At 40.6% G+C, this 27,858-nt stretch overlaps 1 protein-coding gene across 5 annotated transcripts in view; it reads right to left on the bottom strand.

Annotated features, from left to right (window-relative positions):
* Positions 1 to 658: 658 nt before the first annotated feature.
* SLC39A14 (solute carrier family 39 member 14) overlaps positions 659 to 27,858 on the bottom strand; it is a 39,630-nt gene continuing 12,430 nt past the window's right edge. For 2 of the 5 annotated variants that reach the window (XM_088152060.1, XM_025171683.2), the window contains exons 2-10: positions 26,230 to 26,340; positions 22,704 to 22,982; positions 21,347 to 21,533; positions 15,473 to 15,642; positions 13,956 to 14,078; positions 10,844 to 11,026; positions 8,335 to 8,542; positions 6,461 to 6,645; positions 659 to 4,307 (exon numbers count right to left, since the gene is read on the bottom strand). In XM_088152060.1, the coding sequence (XP_088008186.1) occupies positions 4,161 to 4,307; positions 6,461 to 6,645; positions 8,335 to 8,542; positions 10,844 to 11,026; positions 13,956 to 14,078; positions 15,473 to 15,642; positions 21,347 to 21,533; positions 22,704 to 22,973 (1,473 nt within the window). In that variant the 5' untranslated portion in view covers positions 22,974 to 22,982; positions 26,230 to 26,340 and the 3' untranslated portion in view covers positions 659 to 4,160. Of the gene's footprint in view, positions 4,308 to 6,460; positions 6,646 to 8,334; positions 8,543 to 10,843; positions 11,027 to 13,955; positions 14,079 to 15,472; positions 15,643 to 17,577; positions 17,748 to 21,346; positions 21,534 to 22,703; positions 22,983 to 26,229; positions 26,341 to 27,858 lie in introns of all 5 variants that reach the window. The other 3 variants (XM_088152062.1, XM_088152063.1, XM_088152061.1) reach the window with 3 other exon arrangements.

The following is a 27,858-nucleotide window of genomic DNA, read 5'->3' as shown; positions in this document are numbered from 1 at the left end:
CCTGAGTTTGTTCCCAAGTTCATTTCAAAGGGCTAGTGCTTCAGGATGCTCCTTGATGGTCCTTGTCCACCTAGCTCCATACTGTCAGTTTGTGCAGTAGAGTGGCTTTCTAGCTGTCTTCCCACATTACCTGTCAGCTAGCAATATTTTACAACAAGCAAACAAACCTGGAGATGCAAAAAATTGAATCTGTGACCTTGCATTCAACTACCGTTTGCATAATTATGTTACCTGCATGGCATCAACCCACTGATCAAGTGAGGCCACCATCTGAGATTCTTGTCCATGCACTCCACACCTGACAGAGCGAACTGGGTGGAGACTGGGAAGAGGGTGCTAGCCACTTGTATGACACAACACCAAGTTTAAAGCTACTTTATAGGATGCATTTTATCTACTGGCTTTTGCTGTTTTACTGAATAATTGTATTTGTTAATTACATTTCTAATCTTCATAATATCTCCTGTACTAAAAAATAAACCCGAAAATACCATTTCTTACAGAATGTTTTTTGTTCAAATGTCCCTGTTTCTATTCTCTCAAAAAGATTATTACGGCATATTTTTTCCTTTGTAATAAATCTTTTCTAAAGGGGTCAAAACATGAAGGGTATTTCCTTCCAGGTTCGTGCTAGGAGTAAAAAATACAATTCAGTTGTCATTATAGAAGATAAGTTTATTTTTACAAATAACAATTCACATGACATAATTTATATTCTTTGTTTCAACAAGTTTTCTTACAACACCTGAGTTATTTAAATACTGAGATGGGAAAAAAACCCCCAATTGTCTAAGAATCAGATACATTAAAATTCAAATCAAAATTTGCTCATCGTTTGGTCAGTTTTGCTTTTTCCCTCTCGGTGAATAAGCACTTCTGGCACAAACTAAAGAAACGGTACTTTCTTTGTGCATCTTTATGAATTTCCATGTTGCAGTCTCTGAATGAACTTAGCTCCACACCAAAAGGAAACTCATAACATACCTAAGTAATTGTATGAAACAGCTAGATACTACTTAGAACAGGAATTTGTATCACTGTAGTGAAGATAATGGAAAAGGCATCAGGCATCTCCCCTATTTAAATATTGAATTTATCTCAAAAGTAACCTTGAAGTGCAGACATATGTCAGAATTTAGAGCAGCTGCAGCAACATTCCCCTTGGCCAGGGATTCACCTCCTCCTCACGATTCTGGGAAGATTGTCCAATTTATGCAAAAAGGATAATCCCTAAATGGAAGCTATTAAGTGACGCTGCAAGGACTACATCATATTTCATCAATCTGCTTTCAAGCCAGGACCAAAAATCACAGTTAGTACAAGGCTATTCAGTTCTGACCTTTTTAGGAGCTAAGAAGAATCTTCATTTTGGTATATTTAGTGACATGCCAGGGATGAAACTAGCTGAAGAAACACCATCAGAAGAGGTAAATTAAGAGGTCCCCAACTCAGGCTAATTCAGTTATGATGCCTAAAAGCTTTTTCTATACATATTGTAATATAGATAAGATGCTTTAGAAATGATAATGTGGCAAAAGCAAGAAAACATACAGTAATTATTGAATAAAATGGAACAGATGCCTCTCAACCACACAGATTGTTCAAGGTAACGATGATTATTTGATCAAGCAGCATATTCAGCCTCCGTATTCAAAATGGCTGTAAGGGTCGTACAGAGTAGTAAACATGACAACTTCTGCTTATCACAGCCATATTAGGCCAAATGAATGATAATGCTATTGGGACTCCTCTAAAGGTAACAGCATTTTGCAATATATTTTACTGAGGAAACTCAATACCTCTTTAGTGGCATCTCATCTAAAGTACTTTATGCTTCTCACCAAGGACCTCAACCTCCTAGGCATGCTCAAAGGTTGCTTTTTTTTTTTTTTACAGGAATTGCAGAAAAGGCTAAACAGTGGATTTTAGCAGGTTACACTTGAAAAAAGACTGCAAAGCCATTTGAATGCACAGCATTTTGAAAAATCAGTTGCATTAAATTGGAGGCTAAAAGTTTGCTATTGTCATTATAGATATTCCATAGGGGTCTGAACTGCAAGCATCTCAGAGGGATTAATACCTCTTATCTGAGCATGATACTGCAAGTAACAGTTTAAGAGCCAAAATTAAGCAAAACACCCTTCTAGTTATTAACAATGGCATAGTTTTTACAAGGTGGTGAACAAGTGGTATGGGTGAGTTGGTGATCTGCAGGAGGGAAGTTTAGCCTCTGCCCTCCACTGTTGATCCAATGGGTTTTTTCTTTTTGAAAATACTTGCGTGTAATATGCATGGCATTTCTAAGCATGGCCCTAAGAAGCAACATGAAGACTGTGAGAACCACCATCATAGCTGAATTTTCAGTAGGCTTGGGAAGTATAGGTTAGACTCCCCAGGGCAGCTCTCCACTTGGTCCTTATCTTGGACCAATGAGAACAAGATAGGTTAGAACTGCCATACTTGGTTAATTCAATTATAACTGTCAAAGTCAAGTTACATGGATCATCCTGAAGTACTACATAGTTTTCAGTTACACTTTATCGAAAAGAAAGCAATTCTTTCTTTGCAAATTTACATTAGGCAGACGTGGACCCAAGACAACCTTAGAGTTTTCATACACTCTATGAGTGAGAAGGAAGAGGCAGACATTGCTGAGAGCTTCCGAACAGATCCAATCTGATTATGCAAAAGAACTTATCTGTGGGTCCCACTTTAATTGCAAAGGATAGGTAAAGAAATACCTTTGATATCTGCTACCTCAGCACCCAAATCTCTTCTGATGGCTCCAGAGAAAAGGGGAGTCTGTACAACTTCTCCATAATATAGGACAGAATTATTCAGATACACAGAGAAGCTGCAAAGTTTGGCTTAAAAAGGTATTTCCCTAGCTTTACTGGAAAAGAACTGAGTTTCCTTTTGCTGATAAAAGCACAACGGTTACACATGTTTAAAGAGAATGTGTGATGTGAATAATGTGCTACACACTTAAGCTGACAGGCTTGATCTTATCAATATGATAATACATCAGTTCACCTAGTGACTCTGGGAAATTTAATCCTGCAATAAATCTCTCTAGCAAACTCTCCAAGTCTGAGCTTCATTTTCATAGACAATCCCAAGACTTTCACACCAGCCAGAGGATACAATTCAACTACTTAATCCATCATTTCTTTCCAGCTATAAATAGACTCCACACTGGCCAGATTTATCCTACACAAAATCAATTTATAAAGTAGCAGCTCTGTGGGCCAGCCTGTGTGTGAATCTTTTGAAGGAAATTAAAAAGGATATATTAAAGGAAGGGCTGAAAAAGACACACTTTTGAAAACAAGAGGGGGAAAGGGAGCTGAAAGGACTTCAAAACTTCTCTTTCAGGATGGCCTTGTCTTTTCTTGGAGTCCTAAACAGTTTACATATAATGATGCCACTTGATTAAAGGAATTTTAGGTCAATTTGTCACCACATTCATTCCTACGCAAACTAGAACCTGCTGCATAAATTGGTATGACTTTTCAACATAACATGTTTTTTCTTGTTTAGATGGTACACATCTCAAAAAGCACCTTATCCTCTTCTCTCACAGAGAAATTTTGTCTCCCCCAAAGAGCTACAGTTCTCTAATTTGCTGTTATTTTGAATTCTGATTTTTCTAACTCTGTAGCCTATCAAACTTCTAAAATTTGGGATAACAAACCCACCAATTACTTGACCCAAAACTGATGCAGAGTTTAAAATTTAAAATATTACTGTCCTCAGTAATTTGGGAGGAAGAGGGGAAAAGGTTTCCTACTAGCCAATCCATTGGTATTTTGTAGCTTAAAGAGGTATGCATCAAGTTACTCATGGCCAGACCCAAAAGGAAGAGAGAACAACAAAACAACAGGAAACAAGAGGCCTTTTCTTCACAGATTCCATCAAAATGTGAAGAAAAAAGAAAAGGGATGGGGTGGGTGGGAGGGAGGGAAAGACAAATTCTGTTGTTAGATTAAGAAATGATCCTTCGGTCATTTAATGCTAGAGAGAAAAGTTGTCAGCCTGTGCAGGTCGGTCCAATAAGAAATCTAAGAAGCAGGTTGAATAAACATGCCCCTTCTGAAATCCTTGACAAGCAACTGCGCTCGGCACAGTCCGCGGACCTCCAGGTACCCAGCAGCACGCCTCTATCCAAGCTGGATTTCTCCCGAGTAGGTAGTGAGTAGCACCATGATGGTGAATCCTGTCAGCAGTCCGGCATTCTGAATCGCAAACGCAATCAAAGCGCTGCCACTCCTTTCGTCTTCTCGGCTGACTTCATTCATCTCTGGGAACTTATGGATCAAGGAAATCAATTAGAGTGGCTTTTCTTGTTTTCTTCTATAGCAAATGCAAAACTATTTCTTGCAGGTTTGTAAATGAAACAGCGTAATTCCAAACTGACCCCATATACAATAAACAAGTCCTCATTTTATACAAGCACAGATGTTGATAGCTGTGATCACACATCATGCAAAGGCCTAGCTTCTGGTGTTTGTTGGATATGTCAGTAGAGGAGTAAAAAAATATATATATATAGTGGTTTTTCGACCAATTCTTGGTCTGCTTTGCTTTCTTTTTCAGCTGTGCTTGTCTTGCATCTCTGTGCCGGCTAGAGCAGTGTTTCTCAACCATGATGACTTTAAGATCTGTGGATTTCACGCTGGCTGGGAAATTCTGGGGGTTGAAGTCCACACATCTTAAAGTTGCCAAGGTTGAGAAACACTGGGTTAGAGACTTGTGCAGGGCACAAAAACAAACCAGGAAAGTGAATACAAATCATGTGCCTTTTTACAGATCATACCTATTTACAGTTGCAAACCCAAACTATGATTTCAAAGTGCAGTTTACTACCTTAAAATAAAGTGTAGTTTATTCATGCTTTGCATGACGTATGAACAGAGTCAAACACCCTGAAGGAGTTAATTTGTATTTATGGCTAAAAAATGAGATTTAATTTAGCCTAATTTGCTGGACTGGGGCTGCTGATACCAAAATGTATCTACAGCAGGCCCTGCAAAAGTGTCCCACTAACGACCTTGCACTAAGGAAAAGAGGACAGAGGATTATGTTCAGGGTGTAAATGCTGCAGTCCAAGGGCCATATGCAATCCTTGGCAACCTCAGATACCCGAGGGATTGTCCCACCCGGTCAAACAGAGAGGGTATACTGCGGACCTCGTCGACAAAAGAATGTTGACTGGCGAGGCCCAGAAGGAGAACCTTCTCTGCTGTGGCCCCCGCCCCATGGAATATCCTTGCCCCAGAGGTGAGGTAGGCCCCTACTCTCTTGACCTTCCAGAAAGCAGTCAAGACCTGACTCTGCCAACTTGCATGGGGCGAGAAAAGGGGCAACCAACTCTGGGGGTGGCTAGCACCTTGAAGATGCTCCCACATGTTAATATCTTTTCGATCACCAGCATCTTGGAAGATATTATTATTTATGTAGGTATTTGGTTTTATTGTATTTTCTACTATTTATATTCTATTTTAACTAATATTTACAGTATTTGTTGTTTTTATTGTAATCCGCCCAGAGTCACTTCCTCATGAGATGGGCGGTGTCTAAATTCAAAATATATACATACATACATACATACATACATACATACATACATACATACATACATACCTGTTTGAGCAAATCAGGGCAAAAATATTGGCCCATGTTTTGCATTTTGGGAGGATGGTGTTTTGGGGCAGATCAAGGGACAAAAAAGATGGTCTTCAATACATACTGAAGATTCTTCATTTCACCCCTTAAAGCCCTGGTTGAGTCCTGGCCCTGCCTACTTTCAAAGTGCCACCTCAACATGCTGTGCAGTCTGGCTCTGGAAGAAAGGGAACCTGCATAGCCCTGGAGTAGGAGGCCCTTCTCAATAGCTTAAGCCTCAGCTGCGTAAGGCTTTATGCAGCCTCGTAAGCACCTTGAATTGGGCTTAGAAGGCCGTCAGTGAAGTTGTCCCAACAGGAGAGTAATGCGGGACCCCAGGAGGCCTTCCTCATCCCTGGTGCTGCTGCATTCTACGTATCTCTACTCGCTACTTTTTCTTTCTTCAAGGAGGGAAGGGAGAGTGATTATGAAAAGATCAAATCCTAAACCTCATCACAGAGAACTGTTGGTCTTTCTGTACATCTTTACTGTTTCCTTTTTCTTTCTTCGCCTTTATTACAGCTCGAAATCTCCTTTGTTCAGGTTTTGCACAAAAGAGACAGACAATAAATACAGTATTGTTCATGAAGGAGCCAAGATCTGTTTAGGCAAGAAGATCCCAATTCTTACACCTCCCTCAATCAGGTTCCCTCTAGATATGTGGAAATGCTGACTAAAATTAGCAGAATAATCTTATCATCAGGGCCGGATGGGAATTATAGGAGTTGTACTTCCAACATAGCAGAAAGGAAACCAGGTGAAGCTAGCTGGCTTCCTTTATCTGCCTACCACTTACCATGTCGGCCAATGCAATGTAGAGGAACATCCCTCCGGCTAGAGCAAAGATCCAGTTGGCTGAGAAGTGGCTACCAGCCAATATCCCAAACCCCAGGCCCAGGTAGCAGCAGCAAGCTGAGAGGAAGTTGAAGAAGAGCGCTTGCTGGATTGTCATCCCCGCATTCAGCAGAATGACAAAGTCTCCTGCAAGACAAACAGCCATACCAAAGAAGTTTAGAAGGCGGGGGCGGCGTTCAAAATGAGCAGAACCCAAGCCTGAACAGCTGCTGCCCAATGCATTGATCCAGGAGCATTCCGCGTTTTAAAATGATCTCTCTCTGTATTATCAATGCATGTGTATGCTGCTGATATATGCTTTGTGGAGATGGCCAACCATAACATTTTGATGAAGACATAGGTTACATAGTATATTCTGTAACCCCCCAAAATTCACTGGAATGCTGTGCCACCATCCCGTGACACCAACAGAGAAAGCTACCTTGCGGTTTGTTGGTTTTAGCGGTCTGTGAGATTCCAGCCACTGAGGTTTGCAAATAATAACAGCTGTATGTTCAACAAGCATGGCCCAGCACAGCCTTTGAGTAGGAGTACATTTTCATATAGCCATCGTGGCTTAGAGGCTATTAATATATGATCTTTCATGAATTGGCTAATCCTGTTTAAAAGGGGACCAAGGAAGCAAGCACGGAGGCATTGGCGTCTTGACTGACTAGCTAGGAAGCCCTCTTCACAGCAGCCATTGATACCCGCTGCCCAGGAAAGGGAGTAGAGTAGCAGCAAAGAGCGAGGAATCCCCTCATTATCCCTTTCCGCTTGCTTGCTTATTTTCAGGCTTCTATAATCAACCACCTCTGAGCAGCGTACAACTCCCCAAATCTATAGTTTAGGATTAAAATGGAAATCATCAAAATTTAAAACTAAAACTGTGTAAGTATCCCTATAAAAACTGAGAATCTACATTCACAATACAGTACTGTACAACTAATCCACTGTGCCAAGGGAAGTGTCATTTGCAATGATCACTTGAACCGGCCATTTAATTCTTTCCTTAAAGGGGCCTCTAGAACTAACTGCCTGGTGATGAATATGGCACAGCTGTTTGTTTCGCAAGGGAATTTTATCTGGTCACCCTAAGCAACCCGTGTCCTTTCCAGCTGCCCCCTGCAAGCAACACCACCTTAAGAATTACTGCCCGAGCCTCCTTATTGTCCTTTTTGCTCCCTTCTCCCACATTTTCCTTCTGTATTATATCTTTTTAGATGGCCGTTCCAAAGGTAGAGACTACCCTGTTGCTGTTCTTCTGCCAGCATGGAAGGCTGAAACAAGTCATAAAGTAAATAATAAAACTATCTATGCCAATGTTTCTCAACCTTGGGAACTTTAAGACGGATGGACTTTAACTCCCAGAATTCCTCAGCCAGCATGGCTGGCTAGGGAATTCTGGGAGTTGAAGTCTACACATCTTAAGTCGCCAAGGTTGAGAAACACTGATCTAAGCTAACAAACATTGCTATCCTGAGTGGCCCTGAATCCCCAAAAATGATACTCGTACAAAGAAATCTAATTTGGCAATATGTTAATACAGATGAATACATATCACTGAAGAATCCATCAACAGAGTACGATGAGAAAATTTTTTCCACCTTTTCTACACTGGGCAGACATTTTAGAAATCTCTGCACTGTTCTCTGTTGCTTATATTTTTTATCTAAATTATGAAACCTCAAATCCATTGGACCTTTCCTTGCAAGGAAGATGCTCCTACCTTTCAATTATTTTGGTTGCTCCTTAATAAGAATTCGACTAAGTGCACCCCTCAAATGAATCCTATATATTTTTGCCGCTATAAAGCAGAATTAAAGCCACACATACCTAGCTCATGGGGAAATTCTTCACAAAGAATGGCCACAGAGGTGCTGATGCCTTGAAAGACCGAGACAGTGAAGGAGGCACCGATGGCCAGCCCGTCAATGAAATTGTGAAGGCCATCACTCAAGGTTATCATCCAAGCCAGGGTGCCAATGTCTGAATAACGCACCCCTTTCAGCCAATAGCATGTGCTTTGAGATGCTTGGAGGTCCTGGAAAAGAAGTATCATTTTAGGAAAGCTGAAACTTCCTTATCACCTCATGACAGGTGAATCAACAATCCTATACGGAGCCTGCATCATAACACATGGTCACCTAACTACATTACCTACCATGCTACAATAGGAGACATATAGGTATATTGTCAACTTATACAATCTCAACTTATACTTCTCAACTTATACAATCTTTGCATAAGAAATGAGCTTTGCTACTATTCTTCAGGGTTTGGGAGAACATAACAACCATGCTGTGCTGGTTCAGCTCCTTTCTCCAAGGCCAAACCCAATCGGTGTTGATAGGGAGCGAGAGGTCCAGCCCCGGCCCCTACTGTGTGGGGTGCCACAGGGGTCAGTGCTTTCACCGCTCCTATTTAATATCTACATGAAGCCGCTGGGTGAGATCATCCGGCGCCATGGAGTGAGGTATCATCAGTATGCTGATGATACCCAACTATACATCTCCATCCCTGGTGCCTTAAGTGATGCTGTGACTACCCTTTCGCGGTGCCTGGAGGCTGTGGGGGCCTGGATGGGGGACAACAGGCTTCAGCTGAACCCTGGTAAGACGGAGTGGCTGTGGATACGGGGAGCCTCAAGATCTAGGACTTTGTCATCTTTGGTTCTTGACGGGGTTGCACTACCCCAGACAGACCCGGTGCATAATTTGGGGGTTCTCCTGGACTCACGACTCCTGCTTGAAGAGCAGGTGGCAGTCGTGGCCAGGAGGGCCTTTGCATGACTTCGTGTCATGCGGCAGTTGCGCCGCTTCCTGGATCAGGGGGACCTCCACACGGTCACTCATGCCCTGGTCACCTCTGGGTTGGACTACTGTAATGCACTCTACATGGGGCTACCCTTGAAGAGTATCCGGAAGCTACAGCTGGTACAGAATGTGCCAGCGCGGACAGTTCTTAATGCCCCTAGGAGGGCACATATAACACCGCTGTTGCGCGAGCTGCATTGGTTACCAATTTATTTCCGGGTCCAATTCAAGGTGTTGGTCATCACCTTTAAAGCCCTTCATGGCACGGGACCAGGTTATCTGAGGAACCGCCTCGCCCTGGTCACTTCAGCCCGTCCCACTCGGTCCAGCAGAAGGGGCAGGTTGCAGACCCCACCGGTCAGGGAATTTCGATTGGTGGGGTCTAGGCAGAGAGCCTTTTCTGCTGTAGCGCCCGCCCTATGGAACATCCTGCCTCCTGAGGTCCGGTGCGCCCCCTCCCTCATGGCCTTCAGGAAAGGTATTAAATCCTGGCTTTGCCAGAAGGCCTGGGGGCCAGAGGGGGGCCCACACCTGTGGAGATGGCTGGTGGGATGATGGGTTCCCCCCCACCAGCATCTTACAGATTTTTATAGGGCCAAAATTAGAGGAGGTTTTTAGGGTATTTTTAATATGTTTTTTAATTATTTATAGTTTTTAGCCATCTTGGAGAGAATTGTATTTCTTCTTTTTTATTGTGAGCCGCCCAGAGTCACCCGTGGGGGAGATGGGTGGCATACAAGCCGAATAAATAAACAAACAAACAAACAAACAAACAAACAGCAAACCAGTCACCTGAACACTCAAGTACATTAACCTTCCTCTGGAGCAATATGCTTAGATGACAAGAAGTCTACTTGCTAAATTATTATAATTTAATCATTTGAATTTGATTTAAATTAAATTAGAAATGGGAAACTAGCATGTTGGAATGCAAAGCATCAGCCTGAAGCAAAATATTTATTTCTAAGGAAGCTTCTAAATCTCATATGCTTGATTGTTTGTCTGGTGTTAATCTCTTTTGAAACTGTGAGCATTCTAGACCAAGTTAGAAACGCGAGGGATAAACCACATTTACCACCATTCAAAAGAGACAATAAAAAAGCTAGGAAGGAAAGAAAAAGACCAGATCCTCTCCAGCAGCCAACACCCAGATAAGGAGGGATTAACACCAGACAAACAATCAAGCAGAAAACAATACCCTAATCAAGGAACTACCAAGGAGAAAACCACACCCCACCAACACTGGCAGGGCAACCTACTGTATATAAACCGAGAGCAAACCTCACACTCACTTGCACTGATGATGTTATCTAGTTGGGTAACGAAATGTCTGCAAGCAAACAACTAAGCTCAGAGAGCACCAAGGACTCCATATTTTTATATGTACATAGGGTTTGGGGGTTAGTATTTATTTTATGCTAACATTGTCAGCCATCTAGAGCCTCTGAGAATGGGGGAGAGAGAGAAGAGCTCATTGGTCCCAAAAGGCCCCCAAAGGTTGGGTACCCCCAGTGTAATTATTCACTGACCTGAACAGACAAGGAGCCAACAACCTTCTCATCAGCAGAGGGATTCTTGCATTCCAAATCGCTGCTCTTATTAGGGATCATGTGATCCAGGTCTCCATTCTGCAGTTTTTCAGTGACACCTTCCTCCTGGTCCTTCTTGGAAGGAAGGGACTCACTGCTATAATGGCTGTGCCCATGAAGGTGCTAGGAATGGAGAGACAATTTCAGCATGTAATCATTCAAAAAAGTACATACAATGCAACCACAACCAGATCTATGTATTTTATTTAGTATACTTTTGTCCCCCCCCATCTATATAAACCTAATGATTATATCAGTAAAATTAAAACACTGTAATATCTACTGAAAACAATATGAGGGACCACTCAAACACTTGGAAAATCTATATTTAAACAATATGTCTAGAAACATTTTAGAAACCAGAAGGTGGGGCAATTGCCCTCCAAAGAGAGTGCATTTCATAGTCTAAGCATGAGGCACAGGAAAATCTTTTCTCACTGTCTGAAAAGAGGAGCTGTTAAGTTGGAAGGCTCACATGCAGATCTAAAGAACCATGCAAGACTGCCACTCTCTCAGATAACTGGATTCTAAGCTATTTAGAGTTCTTAACATGGACCAGCACTTTGAGTTGCATCTAGAAAACAAGTGCTGATCTTTTAATACTGTATCAGGACACCATCATGACCCTGTATCATGACAAATTAACTGCCAGATACCAACTAATGCTTCCAAATAGTTCTACATGGACACACTGCAGTAACTGAAATGTGATGCAATCAAGAGAACTTTGGTCAGATTAGAATGACTGAGGAATGCTGCAATTGCCACAACTTGCCAACGACAACATGAGATTCCAGTGGAGATCAAGAAGCACTTCTAAGCTAAGCTCTAATCTCTTAGAGTGAGTAGATTCCTTTCTAAAATATAATGAACCCCAAACCTTGAGACCAGCATTCTACTAATACTGTCCTCTAATCTGCATTAAACCCCAGTACAGGTAGTCCTCGACTTACAACCATTTGTTTAACAACCATTTGAAGTTACGATGGCACTGAAAAAAGTTATTTATGACCGGTCCTCGCACTTACAACCATCGCAGCATCCTCAGGGTCACGTGATTAAAATTTGACACTTGGCAACCAGCATACATTTATGACGGTTGCAGCATCCCAGGGTCACATGAGCGCCATTTGCAACCTTTGCAGGGGGCTTTCAACAAGCAAAGTTAATGGGGGAAGCCGGATTCACTTAACAACCGTGACAAAAAAGGTTGTAAAAATTGGATGTGACTCACTTAATGATTGCATCATTTAGTGATGGAAGTTCTGGCCCCAATTGTGGTCATACGTCAAGGACTACCAGTATGTTCATCTCCACCTAGTTCATTATTACACCTAAGCTTTACTGAAAGTTTTTGACTTAAGTCCTAGCAAATGATAGAGCTGAGTGTTATCACCATGCTGATGATGATGTCTCTCAGAAGATTCACATACTGTAGATATTAAAAAATAAGAAACAGGAGAAAACTATATATGATACTGTAGGTTAAAAATCTTGGTATGGTACAGCAGCTCCTTGAGCATCTTCTCTCTAGATATGATCCAACAGGATGAATCGGAATTACTGCAATACTGAGTCCCCATCCAAGGAGTCCAAGAGGATACCATAGCTGATGGTTTCAAAAATCACCAGGAGATCCAAAGACCTCTTCTCACTAAGTTCTTGCCTTCCAGCAACATGACCAAGCAGTCTCAGTCCCATATCCTTCATTTACAAGGTCTATGGGGTGGGTTTCACCCACATAAAAGCAGCTTGCTGTTCACTAAGGGGCATTGTATACTACCCATTTTTATAATTTTTCCATTACTATAGGTTTTTTTAGCTTCACAACTATTGCCATATTTTCTTATATCTCAGTTCACAACTGCTCTACTGCAGATGTTCTGCAACATTTCTAGGCTATAATGATCAATGCCTGATGATCCACAAAAGGTCATATTGTTTAGTGCCCTAATTACTTTTAAAGGAATCTTTTTCAAAGACTTCTTTCTGAAAATCCATGTGCTTGTACACAATTATATTTAGCACTTCCACCTATGTGTATATTGGAACATGCAACAATTCAGATATGATTTTTCTTTGTACAGTCTTTACTGACTGTTCCTTCCATTATCTATCCCATGGTTTGCTCAGCTGCTTTAAGTCTGATGTATTCTTCATTTGGTTTGCAGCTATAATCAGTGTTGAACAGCTGAAAAGGGGAGAAACTAGACATTCAAAAAGCAGGCAAGTCCTATTTCATACTCTGCACAAAATATATCACATCCAGCCATCCACATGGGGCTGTTACTACTAAACCCCATTCTCTGACATTGTACATGAAGGATATGGAAGGAACTGGAAAGGAAACTGATTATTTCCACATGGATTATACCATTCTATTTTTTACTATATTTTCTGTTGTAGTTGGTATTAAGCTCATGGATTAAATTTTCAGAAAAAAATTTCTGAGGATGTAACAAAAATATAGTTACAAACACTTCCATGGAAAAGAATGGTAGATGGTTTCCTCAAATGTTTATCACAACTTCCTCAGAAAATAAGGGCAGATAGCTTCCCTGAAAACAGCTGACTACACACTAGATCAGTGTTTCTCAACCTCCTCAACTGGCTGAGGAATTCTGGGACTTAAAGTCCATCCGTCTTAAAGTTGAGGTGGTTGAGAAATACTGCACTACATCCTGAAACATGTAGTCAAGGGAAAGGGTGGAACCTGTTCTAGGATAATGCTGTAGCTGCGAGGCCAAAAGAAGGCTGGCTGTTGTCCTACACAAACATCCCAGAATACTCTGTAACAAGCAGAGATCCCTCACCCGGACGCCTTATCAGACAAATAAAAAAAAAGTTTGCAAACCATCTTTCATTACCCGGCAGAATCTCTACTCCTAATATATTTGGAAAGAAATTGGCAAATCTTTAGTTCCTTATCACACAATTATATCTGATGCTCACAAAAATACAACTATGTGCCAAAAGGAAAGGAACTAAGGATTGCATCAGGAATGGTTCAGGCTCAAGTAACTAAGGGGAAATGACCCTCACCCTTCCTCACCTTGTCCTTTTGTTTGAGGAGCATCTTCAGTATTTTCTCAGTGAAAAAAAACAGATAAAATCCCCCAAAGACAACAGCAGATTTGGAGACATAGTCATCCTTCTGTGGATTGAACCCAAAGGCCTGGAGGAGATGGGGAGAAAAAGGGTTGGCTATCAAAAGTATAAGTAAATAAATATTACCCTCCTTCCTAAAGTTCTGTCTTCTTTTCTCATCATCTGTAGGGGAAGGCCAGAGAAGATCTAAAAAGTTCCACAGCTTGAGAAGTTGCCCTAGAGATGCATTTCCGGACCATGAGTGGCAACAAATTTGTATTATTATAGAGGTAAGCCTGTCTCTGAGTCATCGCACATCAGATGTCAGCTCATATGGCTAAGCAACTAAGTTTTCATAACAAATGAATGTTTAGCAATCTCTGATTTTAATGTGAAGTTTCTGCTGATGATGGTTGCATTTTAAACTTGTTTTTAATTATGCATTGCCTTGTACAGACTTCCAAAATTTGTTCAGCAATACAGTTGAGCACTCTTCCATAGGAATACAGTCCTTCTACATGGAGACCATGTTCAAGAGAAAGCTAGACTTGAACTTTTCTAACACCCTGGCATTATAGGAGGTAAAATAAGCATAAAACCCAATAAATACAATAATTTAGCTGGTGAGTTCCATTTGCAAACTGAAGTTACACAGTTAAAATTTGAGTAAAACATGGGACTATATCAAATAGTAGACATGGATGTACCAAAGAAGATTCTCTTTGGTTCCTTAGCTTGCTTTTAGAGCAACAAAACATCATTGGATTTTTCAGATCCATGTCAGCCAGTTGACGTGTCATACACACCATTAGCGTGTGAAAGAGATGCTGCTATTTCATTTTAGATCAGATATGCTATGGGCCTTGCACATTCTCTTCATGAATACAGGTATGGCTTAAAAATTTGAAACTACCTGGTACTCTGTGCTGAAGAAATCCTCATCACAAAAGCAGGATGGGGAAGCCCAATACCTTTTATGCCCCAGGCCTCTCTCCACAGAAAAGTCTGCTGTAGTACATGGGGATAATTTTCCCACTGATTATTAGTCTTCCCCTAACCCAAACATTGCATGGGATATTACTATGGTCAACGTATTTGCTGCCAGAACATGACACAGGAAATTAGATTAATCATGCTTTTGCTTAAACTGGCACAACCAACAGCTGCTTTTCTGTCGATTGACCCTTGTTCTCAGGATGCCAGATTCAGGAATGAGTTACTTTAATCTCACATTAAAAAATCCCTTCCCAAAAGGCAAAGCCCAAATTAATGGACCATTGTTTCCTTGTGCTAACAGCTCCACAACCCAATATCAGTTGGATGGTTTAGATATCTCTACACCCAGTTCAAATGAAGGGAGCCTGCTGTTTCTGTATCACTTTTCCTGAAAGTAATTCAGTGTTACAACAAACTAGGTCACACTGCAGATGCCACACAAGCACAGATAATTACATAACTCAGGCCTGGGGGCCCTTGTCCTACCTCAGGAATGAGCTGGAAGAGGGCGTTAGAATAAAGAGTACCAATCGCCAGAGCTATGAAGTAGAGGAGCAGCCGCTTGTAAAAGGTCTTCTTCATGAAGGGCACCACACTGGCCCCGACCAAGGAGCAGAGGGAAATGACGGTCACACAGAGGAAACCGTATCCCCAGACTGGAGTGTGAGTGTCAACCCACCCCGGTGAAATCATAGGAGGGAGGAAAACACAGGAGGAAAAAAATCAGAACGTACAAAAATGAATTCACACCAAGGGAGGAAAAGGAGAGAGAGAGAAAAAGAGAGATAAGATATTAATTAATGATTGATATGCAAGTCAAGATGGATTCAGGCATGCCTGAAGCACCCTGGAGCACTATAGCACTATGCAACCGTCCCTGTTGATGGTAAGTCCAACATGGAACACAAGGGGGGTGGGGTGGGGAAGAGGCCCTCTGCAGGCAATGTGGATACATAAATTTAACCCCACTATAAGGGTCTCTAGTATTAATCCAATACATCTGCACCAAATTGGAAGTCTTGCTAATTTTATGGCAATGGCCTGACCATGAGACCAATTTACAGTGTTGAGATTGTTGCTGAAGCTGTGTATCTCCAGCCCTGCAGATTGCCAAGTGATCTCAATCCCACTGAAAGGACATTCCCCCCCCCCTTCAGCACACAGACTCATCAAGGGGACAAAGTGCCAGAGCCCTAGAGTGATACAGGCCAAACACAAGCCATTCCTTGCCTGTGTGTATGCTTCTCTATTACATGGCAAGCCCAGAACTGAAGAATTTGTTGTCCAAGGTACGAAGATTCTTAACAACAGATTGGCCCCATCTTATTTCACTAGTTTTTACAGGACAATTTAACAATGGAGATGATGCATTTACAATTATTTCTGTTCCTGTTGGATCACAAAGACATTTTTGGTTTTCAAGCAACAAAACATACCCCCTCATGAAGTTTACGGTTTGGGAACTGAAATATCCATGAACTCCAAGAAAAAAGGATTACACTGAACAATGCTAGGATAGTCTGGAATTAGCCATATAAAATGAAAGTTAAAAGGATTCCAAAGGAATGGTACTAATTTCTTTTTGCTACTTTGGTTATTTTTTTTTCCTAATGAGAGAAGCCAGTTAGTGAGTTGATTAAGACAGAGAGATTATAAAAATAGTCTGGCTTCAAAAGGTCCTTCTTTCACATAAAAGGCAAAGTGAAACCTCATTTTGGTTCTCACCTTTGTCTGAGAAACTTGCATATCTATGCCACCAAAGTTGAGCCAAATACTATGCCAGAAGACAGAAAGGCAGTGACAGAGAGTTATGACTTTAAAACCTGCAACTAGAGTTCATGGCTATATTTAAGCAGTCCCAAAACGTACAACTGAAAACTTAGAATTACTAAAGATTAGATCTCATACAGTCCCAAGAAACCTTGTGAAAATAAACCGATTACTGAAAGAGGAACCAAGAAAGAAACCTGAGAAATCAAGACAAAAAAACCTCCTTCCATATACTGGTGACAATATGGTGTTCATTCCTTCCCTTTGCAAAAATATCCTCTGTTGCTCTCTGCCACAGCTGTTCCCCACCTACGCTGTTTAACAGGCCAACAGAGACACTTTAGTGCTAGAAAACCTCACCACATTTAGAGTCAAATTAATGTGCCTCTTTTTATAACAACGCTCACTGGAAATACAACCAAGCTAGCTTCCATTTATAGTACAAAGCTTGTTAAGAGGCAGAATCCTTCAAGAACCTTCCACACCCATACCATGCACTATGAAAAATCACACAGTTTTTCTGGAACAAAGGGCTAAGCATCTACCATTGAGGGGATCTGATTATTACCTTCTAGATTTTTGTTCTGCAAAGTGGCCAACATGTCTAATGTGCAGGCAAAGAAATCATACACAGGCCTGGACAATCAACATGAAGTAGAACCTTTATTTCTCTCTTATTTTTAGGAAGCCTCCCTGTGCAAAAAAGATGAAAAATCCAATTTCAAAAGCCACTGAGAAGTCAGCAGCCTATCAGGTACCAGAAAACTTGGTGGAGTGACTGTGATGGGAATCTGTGAGTATGTGGGTTTGTCTTACTGCACCTCTGGGATCAGCTGGAACAGGGCGTTAGAGAACAGCGTCCCGATGGATAGCGCGATGAAATAAGTTAGGATTCGGGTGAAAAAGACCTTCTCAGTGCAGGGCACGATGAAGACTCCAAGGAGGGAGGCAAGGTTAATCAGTGTAACACTGAGAAAACCAAAACCCCACACTGTAAACAAGAAGAAAGAAGGGCAAGTTTACCCAACTAATTGAAAACTGGGAATGGCCCCTTAAACACAGGGGAAGTTGGAAAGGTTTCAGGTAATCCCACAAAGATTCTTTGCAAGTTTACTTGGAAGCTTATGATGGACAACTAGTCAGATGAGTTGGCTAATGAGTTATTCCTCTAATTTTTCTAGGGAGTGGAAGAAGCTGTTCTATCTTATACTCAAGCCTAGTACGTGAACAATATCAAAAGATCAGACAAAGGCAGGGGAGTTTACATGTAACTTGAAAAGGCTAGAACTTGATATGTTGAAAAACAAAGTTCTTATGGAAAAGTTGAACGTATATTTTGAAAGACTAAAAGAGTACACCACACTGTCATCCAAGTTAAGTCAGTCAGTAAAAGTCTGGCTTGGATTGTTCGGCTTATAGCCAAAACAAGCCTGTCATGGTACCCTGACCAGCAAAGAGTGATTTGTGTTAATTATTTTTTAAAGGGCAACTTAGATAAAAGATGTCAAAACTGTGTTGTTAACTATGGACCTAACTGTTCTGCTTAAAGACATCTCTGGAAGATATGAATCAGGCTCAGATCTTGCACATAGCTTCTTAGCATTCCACTTACAGACCCCCAAATCCACCAGAATGGATGGAGGTCAACATTTTTGGACATCCTTTTGTTGTTGTTTTTTTATATTTGGGGGGTTGAAGGGACTAAATGTGTGGCTTAAGCCTGTAAGGGCGTAAGAAACCTACAACACCCATTAAAACCCTGAATTCCCCTTAGAAAAATTGGAATTTAAGGGGCCAAAATGGGCACCATGTTTTTTGCAGGAGGGAAGGGGCAAAATGAATACACCCACAAATAACACAAAAAAGGTCTCACAATTCTGATCCTATCCGCTCAAAAGATGTCAAATTGCTTTACATATTACATGGCTATCAAGCAGGAAGGAAAGAGTGGCCAAAATTGGGTGCTTATCCATGTTCTAGTTTGACAGAAAGTTTTAAAAAGTAACTACAGGATAACCCCATTCTGTTATGCCTCAAATGTTTGCAATACAGTAGATCTAGTGTTTATTTGTGCTTTCCTTTTTTGTGAAAAGGGACAATAGTAAAACTGAAACACACACTCAACATCCTAGACTACATTAAAATAGGATTGGGTTTGCTGTGGTTTAGCAATCCAGCCACTGTCTTGGCATACTGCATGAACCAGGACAGCACAATAAACCATTATAGGGTTCATTTTGTTGGGTATAGCATATTATATGAATGTAACCCCTGGGCTTGGTTAATTGGGCTTCAAGCTTAGTGAGCTGCGTAAATCCAGACACTGAATGTGAGCATGGAATTGAGTGAATGGATAAGAACTGAGGGTAGGTACTGCTTTCTTTTTGCTATCAACCAAGATCTCCCACACTGATACATGCTCAATCTGTGAAAGGCTCCAGTGGCCTCATTGTTCATCTCAACTGGAATTTTAGAAGGCAGCTTAGAAGGAGATGTTGCTTCCTTGTAGTGTGTCCCTGTCCCAGTGCCCCAGATATCCTAATCTTTCCTTCTAATAGTAGCCTAGCATTAATAACCCAACCCTGAGATTCTAATACTATATTCTTTGCATGAAGCAGCGCAAAATAATAATAATAATAATTGTATCCCATCCAACTCTCAACAACTAACCAACACGGGTTTCTGGTGCTAGGCTGATGAAACATTTCCTCCAACCGTTTAGAGAATCACTGACATACCTATAATAATGAGGCCTACAGTGACTCAATCTACTTTCCTGTATGTCAGATGGATATTTCTTCATTTTATTCCCTTTCAAGGAAAGCAGTTGCAATTTCTTTAAAGTACTTTAAAAAAAATAGTTATAAAATTGATAGCCAATCTTGACAAAAGTATTATCAAGACTAATTGGATTCATAAGGGAATACAAATTCAATTTTCATGTGTGTCCATAACTGCATTTAAAATGACAGCTGTAACCATTTTAAAATGTCTCTGTACATTTATATATACAGAAACTGAACACCATCATATCACTTATTCATATTCATATTATGACAGCTTACCTCTCACCCAGTGGTTACAATAATTAATTATCTGACCAAAGGCAAGTTGAAAAGCAATAAAAAAAAAAAACTGGAATGAGCTCCCTTGTGTTCATTAACCAATCTTCTGTGAATGATAGCAAGTAGGAAAACAAAACAAACTGAACACCCTGACAGCAGCTGAGGGGCTGTTCTTCTTTTCAAATAAATCAAAACAATTCCAATTTTCTCCTGTAAAAATGCCAATCTATTCAAATATACCTTTTCACCTATCCATACAGATCAACCAACTTCTAAATTCAAAACAGCCAGGACAAAGTTAAAACATATTCATTTTTTTTTCTTTTTCATGGATTAACTGTCTTTTCCTAGGCAAGGATATGTTTTAGACGTAAGCTTGAGAAAGACTTTCTCTATATCGCTAATGTTGTATATAATTATTTCTACCAGAATACTCAGGGCTTCCCATTCTATTAGCTTCAAGCTTTTTTCTTTGCACGAGATTCAGAATAATAGCCTACAAACTCAGGGCATGTATACAAAATGAGAGAGATAAGAAGAGGAGAAATAGGATGAAATAGGAGATTCATCCACATCACCTATAACATGAAACAAGGACAATTCTGAAAATGCCATGCATTTGTAGGTTATTAGACTAAAAAAGCATGTGATTCACACGCACACATACACACAGAGTGAGAGAGAGCACGTGCAAGCCGGTTAGGTATAGTGGTTAAGGCACCACGCTAGAAACCAGGAGACTGTGAGTTCTAGTCCTGCCATAGGCATGAAGCCAACTGGGTAAGCTTGGGCCAGTCAACCCTCTCTGCCCTAGGAAGAAGGCAATGGCAAACCACTTTTGAAATCTTGCCAAGAAAACTGCAGGGACTAGTCCAGGTAGTCACCAGGAGTCAACACTGACTCAAGGCATCCAGATATATCTGTATCACACCCATTTTATGTACACATGCATACATCAGTAGTCCAGTTCAAGAACAGATTTCCAAGACTATACTTATATTGCTTCATTCCCCCACTAACACTGCTTTTTCCCCTTTGCTTTGATGTAATGATTTCTTAGGCTCCAAAAGGCACTGTTTAAAGTCTTTCTACATCTCCTCTAATGAGCATAAGAAATTGTTATGTATTCTCATCTGATATTCAGCTTCTGCATAACATTCTGGCAATGGTGTAGCTAGAAGCAGATACTGTACTTGAAATTAAATAGCTGAAAAGCCATCTTTGCAGCAGGCTCAGAAGCTTCCTGAAACACCAGTTTTGAAGAGTAGCATACACATTTTAAAAATTAAAATAAAATAAAGTTGTGCTCTTCCACTTTTAGCCTCAATTTCTTGTAAACACTGTACTACAAGGCCTTATAGCATAGCTGCAGCTGGAAAAGGAAAACCGATTAGAAATAGTACGTCACAATCCAGATGGATACCAGTTCCTCACTCAAAATGTTGAAAAGTTGAAAAAGGAAGATTACAACTTAAAAACCATTAAGGCGCTAATGTGGCTGGCTGGCTGGGTCGAATGCGCGCACCTTCTGTAGAGCTTGGTTTCCCCTCCTTCATCCATTCATCTTCCTCATTCTCCAAATTCTCCGACATGCACGCCTTTGACTCCAGCTGCTGCAAGATAGTTGGGCAGAATTCTTGGAACTCGCTCCGACCAAGATGGGACCATTCACTCAGATTGTGTGTGGCAAAGAGTTCCGAAGAACTGAAGCACTACAAACAAAGGCAAAAAGGTTGAGAATTCCATGGTGGGTCTTCCGCTTCTTCAGACCCACAAATGATGCACTGTCTCCAATCTCCTTTCCTTAACTTCTCAGCAACAGCATCTTCTCCCTCCCTCTCAGGCATCAAGAAGCAATTCCTAACAAAAAATCCAGTTTTTGATATTCTGCAAATTCACGCAGCCTTTCACCACACACACCTTCCTTTTTCCAAAGACTGTCCTGCATATATTCAAGTACAGCTCCTGGTTACTTTTTAAAGGGAAGCCCCCAACAGACCAAAAAGTATGGAGTATAACTCATCCAATTTTGAACCCACTCAAGGTTCATTCTATCAGGCAAGTGGAGGAAAGAGAAAAACTCTGGCTCTGTGAACTGTTTCCATTCAAGCTGGCTGTTATAAGAAACTATACCTTTAAGGGTTGAGCTAATATTAGCTCCCCATTTGTGTCCTATTTCTTTCTTTTACATACAATGCCTTTTAGACAAGCTCTGACTGCTTTTGTTCTTTTGATGGAAGCTATTGGTTCTGTCACTTTGGGACCTGCGTGCAGCATCACAACTCATGCAGAAGAGGGGCAGGGCTTGCTTCATGACAATGTGGGGCTTGGGGTGTGACACAACTATCAGCAGACTGACTGAGTAAATCCACCCTCTGTGGACACCATTGCTTTCAGACTATAGTCTTATGGGCAGGGTCTGGTTTGTTTGTATTTGACTTTTGTATGCTGCCTTGGGAGCTGAAGGAATAGTTCAAGAGCAACATCAGAACAATAACATGTAAGAAGCCAGTTTTGACTTTTAACTATTTAGACCTGGATATTTTGCAGACCATCTTTTCTAATACGAACATACCTGCTCTTCTATGTTCTTCTTCCATCAGCTGCTAGACTCGCAGTGGCACAACATGCACATTTCCCACTGGCACAAAGCTATAGGATGTGCTCACCAGAATGGCTCAACTTGTTCTGTTAGCTTTCTTCTATAGCTTAAGTTCTTATTCAAGCACTGTAAGCACCGTATTAAATGTTAATCTGCACTTGAACAAAGGTTCTCTGGACAGATTACATTAAAATGTAATAATTTTGGGGGTAAGAACTTTTGTAGACCTCTCTGAATCAAAAGGAGGATGGAGTAATAATGGGAAAGTAGAGGTGGTTACCCAGGAGAGGTTCCTGTGCTGTTGCTGCTGCGTGCGACTGATATTGGGCCGTTCAACTCCCACATCCAGGCGTTTCAACAGGGATTTCAGCTGCTGCAAAGTGAGCCTGTCATCTTCACCATAGCGGAGGAAAAGATCCTGCAGAAAGGAGGCTGCCGTGATGGGAGGCTGCGTCAAGGCTTCTGCGCCAGCCCGTGCCCAAGAAGTGAGAAGTAGGAGGTACAGTTGCAGCACCAAGGTCCATCTCCGAAACCCTCCATTCTGAAACATGGTTAAATGCTAAAAAGACAGAACCAAGCCCTTGGATTAGCAATGGTCACTGCAACCATTTATCTGCTTCTAGCCATATTTATTCAGTAATTCTTGTTACTTTCAAATTAAGAGAACAGATAGTGTAGCTAAGGGATGGCTGGGCAATGGAGAGGGCCCCAATGGATTGTTTTGGGGAAGAGAAGAGCAAAGGCCACAGTCATCAGGAGAATAATGAAAAGTGGGGATGGCCACATCATTCACAAGAGCAGAAATGGGATTCTCCCACATATACTATTGTTCCATTTGTATTCTGGTTTTAAACTCTATTAAAACTATATTTGTAGATTTGAGCCACAGCTTCCCTATATTTGCTACCTCAAAATGGCAACAACCACAAGCCAGCCATGCAGGCAAGATGGGCTTTAACGAGTCACAAAAAGGGGACATGCAACTCAAGGAATGCTGGCTGCTCAATTCTATTCTAACCGTAAACTCTGCATTCCTGTTCTATCAAATCCTGTTTGCAATGTTTCTTAATGCTCTGGATCAGTGTTTCTCAACCTCATTGACTTTAAGATGTGTGGACTTCAACTCCCAGAATTACCCCAGCCAGCATTGGCTGGGGGAATTCTGGGAGTTGAAGTCCACACATCTTAAAGTCAATGAGGTTGAGAAACACTGCTCTGGATTCTTAGGTGCTGTGCAGAGTCACGCAGATCCTAACCTTTAACAATCTTATTTCTTTTCCTTGTCTTCTTTCTGCCAAAAGAAGATACATCAAGATTGGGGATGTTAGTAAGTGAAGAGGCCACATGCACACACCTCCCTCTTTAATGAAGGAGGATAAAGACCTCTTTGATCTTGCTCTGACTTGTATTGAAGTTTACATCCTGGTTCCTGACTCAATTTCCATTTGCAGCTGGAGAATGCAGAGGTACAAAATCAGGAAAACTAGCAATAAATAGAAGTTGTCCGTGATGAAGAAAAACTCCACCAGGGCCTCTCTTTGACACAGGGGCATCAGGAATTTGGAGAGGGTGGCTCTCTGGTTTTGCAAGCATTCTCAGTAACTTCAGATTTTTTTCTAAAAAGTAGCAGCTGCAAATCTATCTATCTATCTATCTATCTATCTATCTATCTATCTATCTATCTATCTATCTATCTAAGGGTGATGGTGGAGTCTTAACCCATTCTCTATTCCAGTGCTTCTCAACCTTGGCAACTATAAGCCGTGTGGACTTCAACTCCCAGAATTCCCAAGCCAGCATGGGACAGGGGAATTCTGGGAGTTGAAGTCCACACATCTTAAAGTTGCCATGGTTGAGAAACACTGCTCTATAGTTATAAAATAAATCAGTCATCAAACTCCAAAATCAAAATTTCATTTTTTTGAGTCTATAGATATAGTTTGCATTAACTTTTTAAATATTTTTGCTGATACAGATTTATTTTGTAGCTTTTTAAATATTAGAGTAAGAGGTGAATATATTTTATATCTATACCTGTACCAAAGAAAGTTGAAAGTTACTTTTCTCTATTATCTTTCTTTTGCTATCTTTTTTTCTTTTCTATATTTTACTCTTTACTGAAATTTAATAAAGTTCTTAAAAAAGAGAGAGAGAGAAACACTGCTCTATTCTGATTCTAGCAAAGGATCCTGAGCTTATATTTAGACCTTCAGTTTTTCTAAACGCTTTTGCTTGCTTAACAGAGGCAAAACCACACCTGAATCAGAATGTTTTATTCATTTTAACAAATTACAAAAAATACAACACTTCCCCCCAACAGAAAGCAACAACAAAGAAAAAAGAAAACCTGAATCAGAATGGCTGCTGTCGCCACAGAAAGAGCCAGGCTGAGTCACTCTGATTTTTTGCTGCAGCTGCTTTTAAAAAGAGCTTATTGTTATCAAACAACACTGAAGAAGTCCTCCATGGCTGCTCAGCAATTTTGGACACTCCTGAAAGCAGCAGGCGGAAGGAAAGGACCATGCAAACTTAACTGGGGACAATGCTTTCTTTGGGGCAAAGTAATATGGAACAAAATGGAATTCTCTGCTCCAGGACCCATTTTTCAAACAGCTCCAGAAACTTTGCTTCTGTCTACAAGAGTGTGCAAGAAGACAGTCTTCTGGTGAGGATGTAGGAAATATAAATGAAATTGCAGAGGGTGCGCAGCACACAAGTTACCATCACCTCTGCTTAAGCCAGAAATTAGGGCCAGTCAATGCACAAGCTGCACTCATCTGCATTAAATTGTTCTACCAACGTATGCCTCTCAGTTCCACTAGGAGCAAGGAGCATCATCCTCATAGGATAAAGAAGGAAATGGAAGTGAAGATAGATTGACCTGCCCCACACTTATGTAGAAGGCAGATTTCCCAGAAGCTCCAGCTTAGTGCAGGACCTGCAACTTGTCCCAAGCCATGTAGTTCCTGGATGAGAGGAACTCAGGCAAACTTTTGCAACACAGAATCCTCCAGATGTGGCAATCAGTTTCCAGAATCCCTAGCCAGTCAACATCTCTAGAGGACACCCATGACTCATATTAAAGAAGACAGGATTGGATTTTATGGAAGAATCAGACCTTTTTTTTGTTACCCACAAATAAATGAAGGTTTGATTCAGCATGATTATTTGATTAAACTGTTGTTTTTTTTAAAAAGAAGGAAGACTAATATTACAGATATCTGAAAGGGTTTTGTTCCTCCTTCCATCAGTCAAAAATTGAAGAAACTTACCTGGGCGGGACAGAAATCTCAGTAAATTTCATAGCATGGTTTAAATACCAGAGTGTGCTTTAAACATTTTACAGAAAAAGTACTAAATCTTTTACTGAATAGGCAACTAGTCTTAATATGCCCAAACTGCTAAATGTGTGAGCATGTATGCTTCATAGGAAATAAAAGAGCACAACTTTTGATAGGCCCATGGATCTGTGCCCTTAGAGTTCCTCAGGGGGGTTTCCCATCCAAGTAATATCCAGATCCAACCTTGCTTAGCTTATTTAAGACTAGTCAAGGCTTGCTGTGACTTCCTTCCTAGATTATTTACAAGCTTAAATTAAATTTCAACTTGTACAAATCCATTACAGTTTTCCAATTTGACTGGTACAGTGTTCATGCATTAAGTTACTAAGTTGAAAATTTACCATGGAAGTAGAAGAGTTTCTTTATCTCTTCTTGTAATATGAGTTTTGGCCAGTTTGCTAACATTATACCAAAATCACACAAGATCCACAAATACGAATATCCAGACAGCAATAATTGACTTACCCAGATCAGTAATAATTCCAGAAAGCCTTTCAAAACACACCTGCACAGAATTAAGGGTCCCTCCAAATTCTGCAAGGCAGCTGAGAGAGAAGTCTACAGCAACAGTTCTACCTGAAAATAATAAAAGTGTCATCACCCACAGACTTGCCAGGGGCAATTCAATTAGGAGGGCTGAGGATTTTCTATTTGACTGAATTGTCACACTGTTTAAGTTACGTTTTATTTAACAAACTTGAAATCTAACCACTGCATAAAATTAATAATGCACACCCTAAAAAGAGTACAAACCATGAACAAAGAAACTTGGTGGCACGATCTGAAAATAAGATGTCACTTGAGAAGAACAGAGAAGTCTTAAAGAAGACTTATTGATTGAGAAGGGGATTTCCTGGCATATGAAGGACATGGAAGATAAAAGGAGACCCCGTGTCTACAAATGTGGCTCTGGGGTTCACATTTCTCAATTTTCTAAGATAGTATTCTGAGCAGAGAGGGCTTGTTGACCTCCCATGTAGTTTTTCTGGGGTAAGCAGTCATTGTCCTCTGTTGATTGAGCAATCCATGCTGATCACCATGAGACAAATTCCTTGAATCAACATGGGCTTTAAAGACAGCAACCTCTAACTAATCCAACTATTTGAGATGCACCAAAAACAGCTGCATTGGTGCCTTATCATTCTTACCAGCAGCTTCCAAAGTGAAACAAAGCTACAAAATGTTGAAACACACATTCTCCTAGACTCCTATTAAAGTTTTGCTTTCTCAACCATTTCTTGTTGGGTGGGATTTATGTTTTATGGATTTTTACCCTGCATAATTCCATTTGCCAATCATCTTGGAAACTGATATCTGTGGTGATACAGAAAGACACCACCGCTAAACAAAAACCATAAGGCTTTCCTTACACAAATTCTTGGAAAAATTACTGCTCTCCAACTGGGACCGTACAGTGATGGGCCAAAAGCTGTAATTAAGTACCATGTAATTGGGCTAAAACCAGAGAATTTCTGTATGAGCAGCACAATAATTATTTACTTTAAGTTTAAAATAACTTTATAATTTAGGTCATAGTAAATATACAGAGACCTGTTCAAGGTCTTGCTGCTCATTATCTAATTTTCCTATTGTTTATGGGATTCACCACCAAATTGTGTTTAGTATGTGAAGAGAAAATAGGCAAAACTCACTTTTAAAACAAATTTACTTTCCCCAAGAGACAAGGCTGATTTGTCAATCAAATGTATCCATCTCTGCAGGCACAGACATTTTCTTCTGTCTCTCCCTCCACACACACAAACACACACACTATATATTTCTTGAATAAATGTGAAGGAGATTATAAGCCTAAACTTGTTCCCAAAGAAAAAAGGACAATAATTCATGCTATCCCTTGGAAGTCAGCTAGAAATAATCTGCTATACCTTCTACGTGCCACAGACAATATTTTAAAAACCCAAAAGGGAAAGTCTCTTTTACAGTTAAGTTCAATTCTTGGTGATCTCAGAGATACATCCATGTTGTTCCTTCAGCAAAGATATTAGAGGAGGTTGACTCTGTATTTTGGGAGGATTTTTTTTAAAAATCCCACTCTAGTCTAAACCCATGGATTTCCAGATGATTTCCCATCCA

Source organism: Python bivittatus, unplaced genomic scaffold (assembly GCF_059951505.1).
Source record: "Python bivittatus isolate LINGU-HERP-01145 unplaced genomic scaffold, Pbiv_v1 ctg000680_np1212, whole genome shotgun sequence".
In the NCBI taxonomy this organism is placed as follows: domain Eukaryota; kingdom Metazoa; phylum Chordata; class Lepidosauria; order Squamata; family Pythonidae; genus Python; species Python bivittatus.
This window is presented reverse-complemented; position numbering and strand designations above follow the sequence as displayed.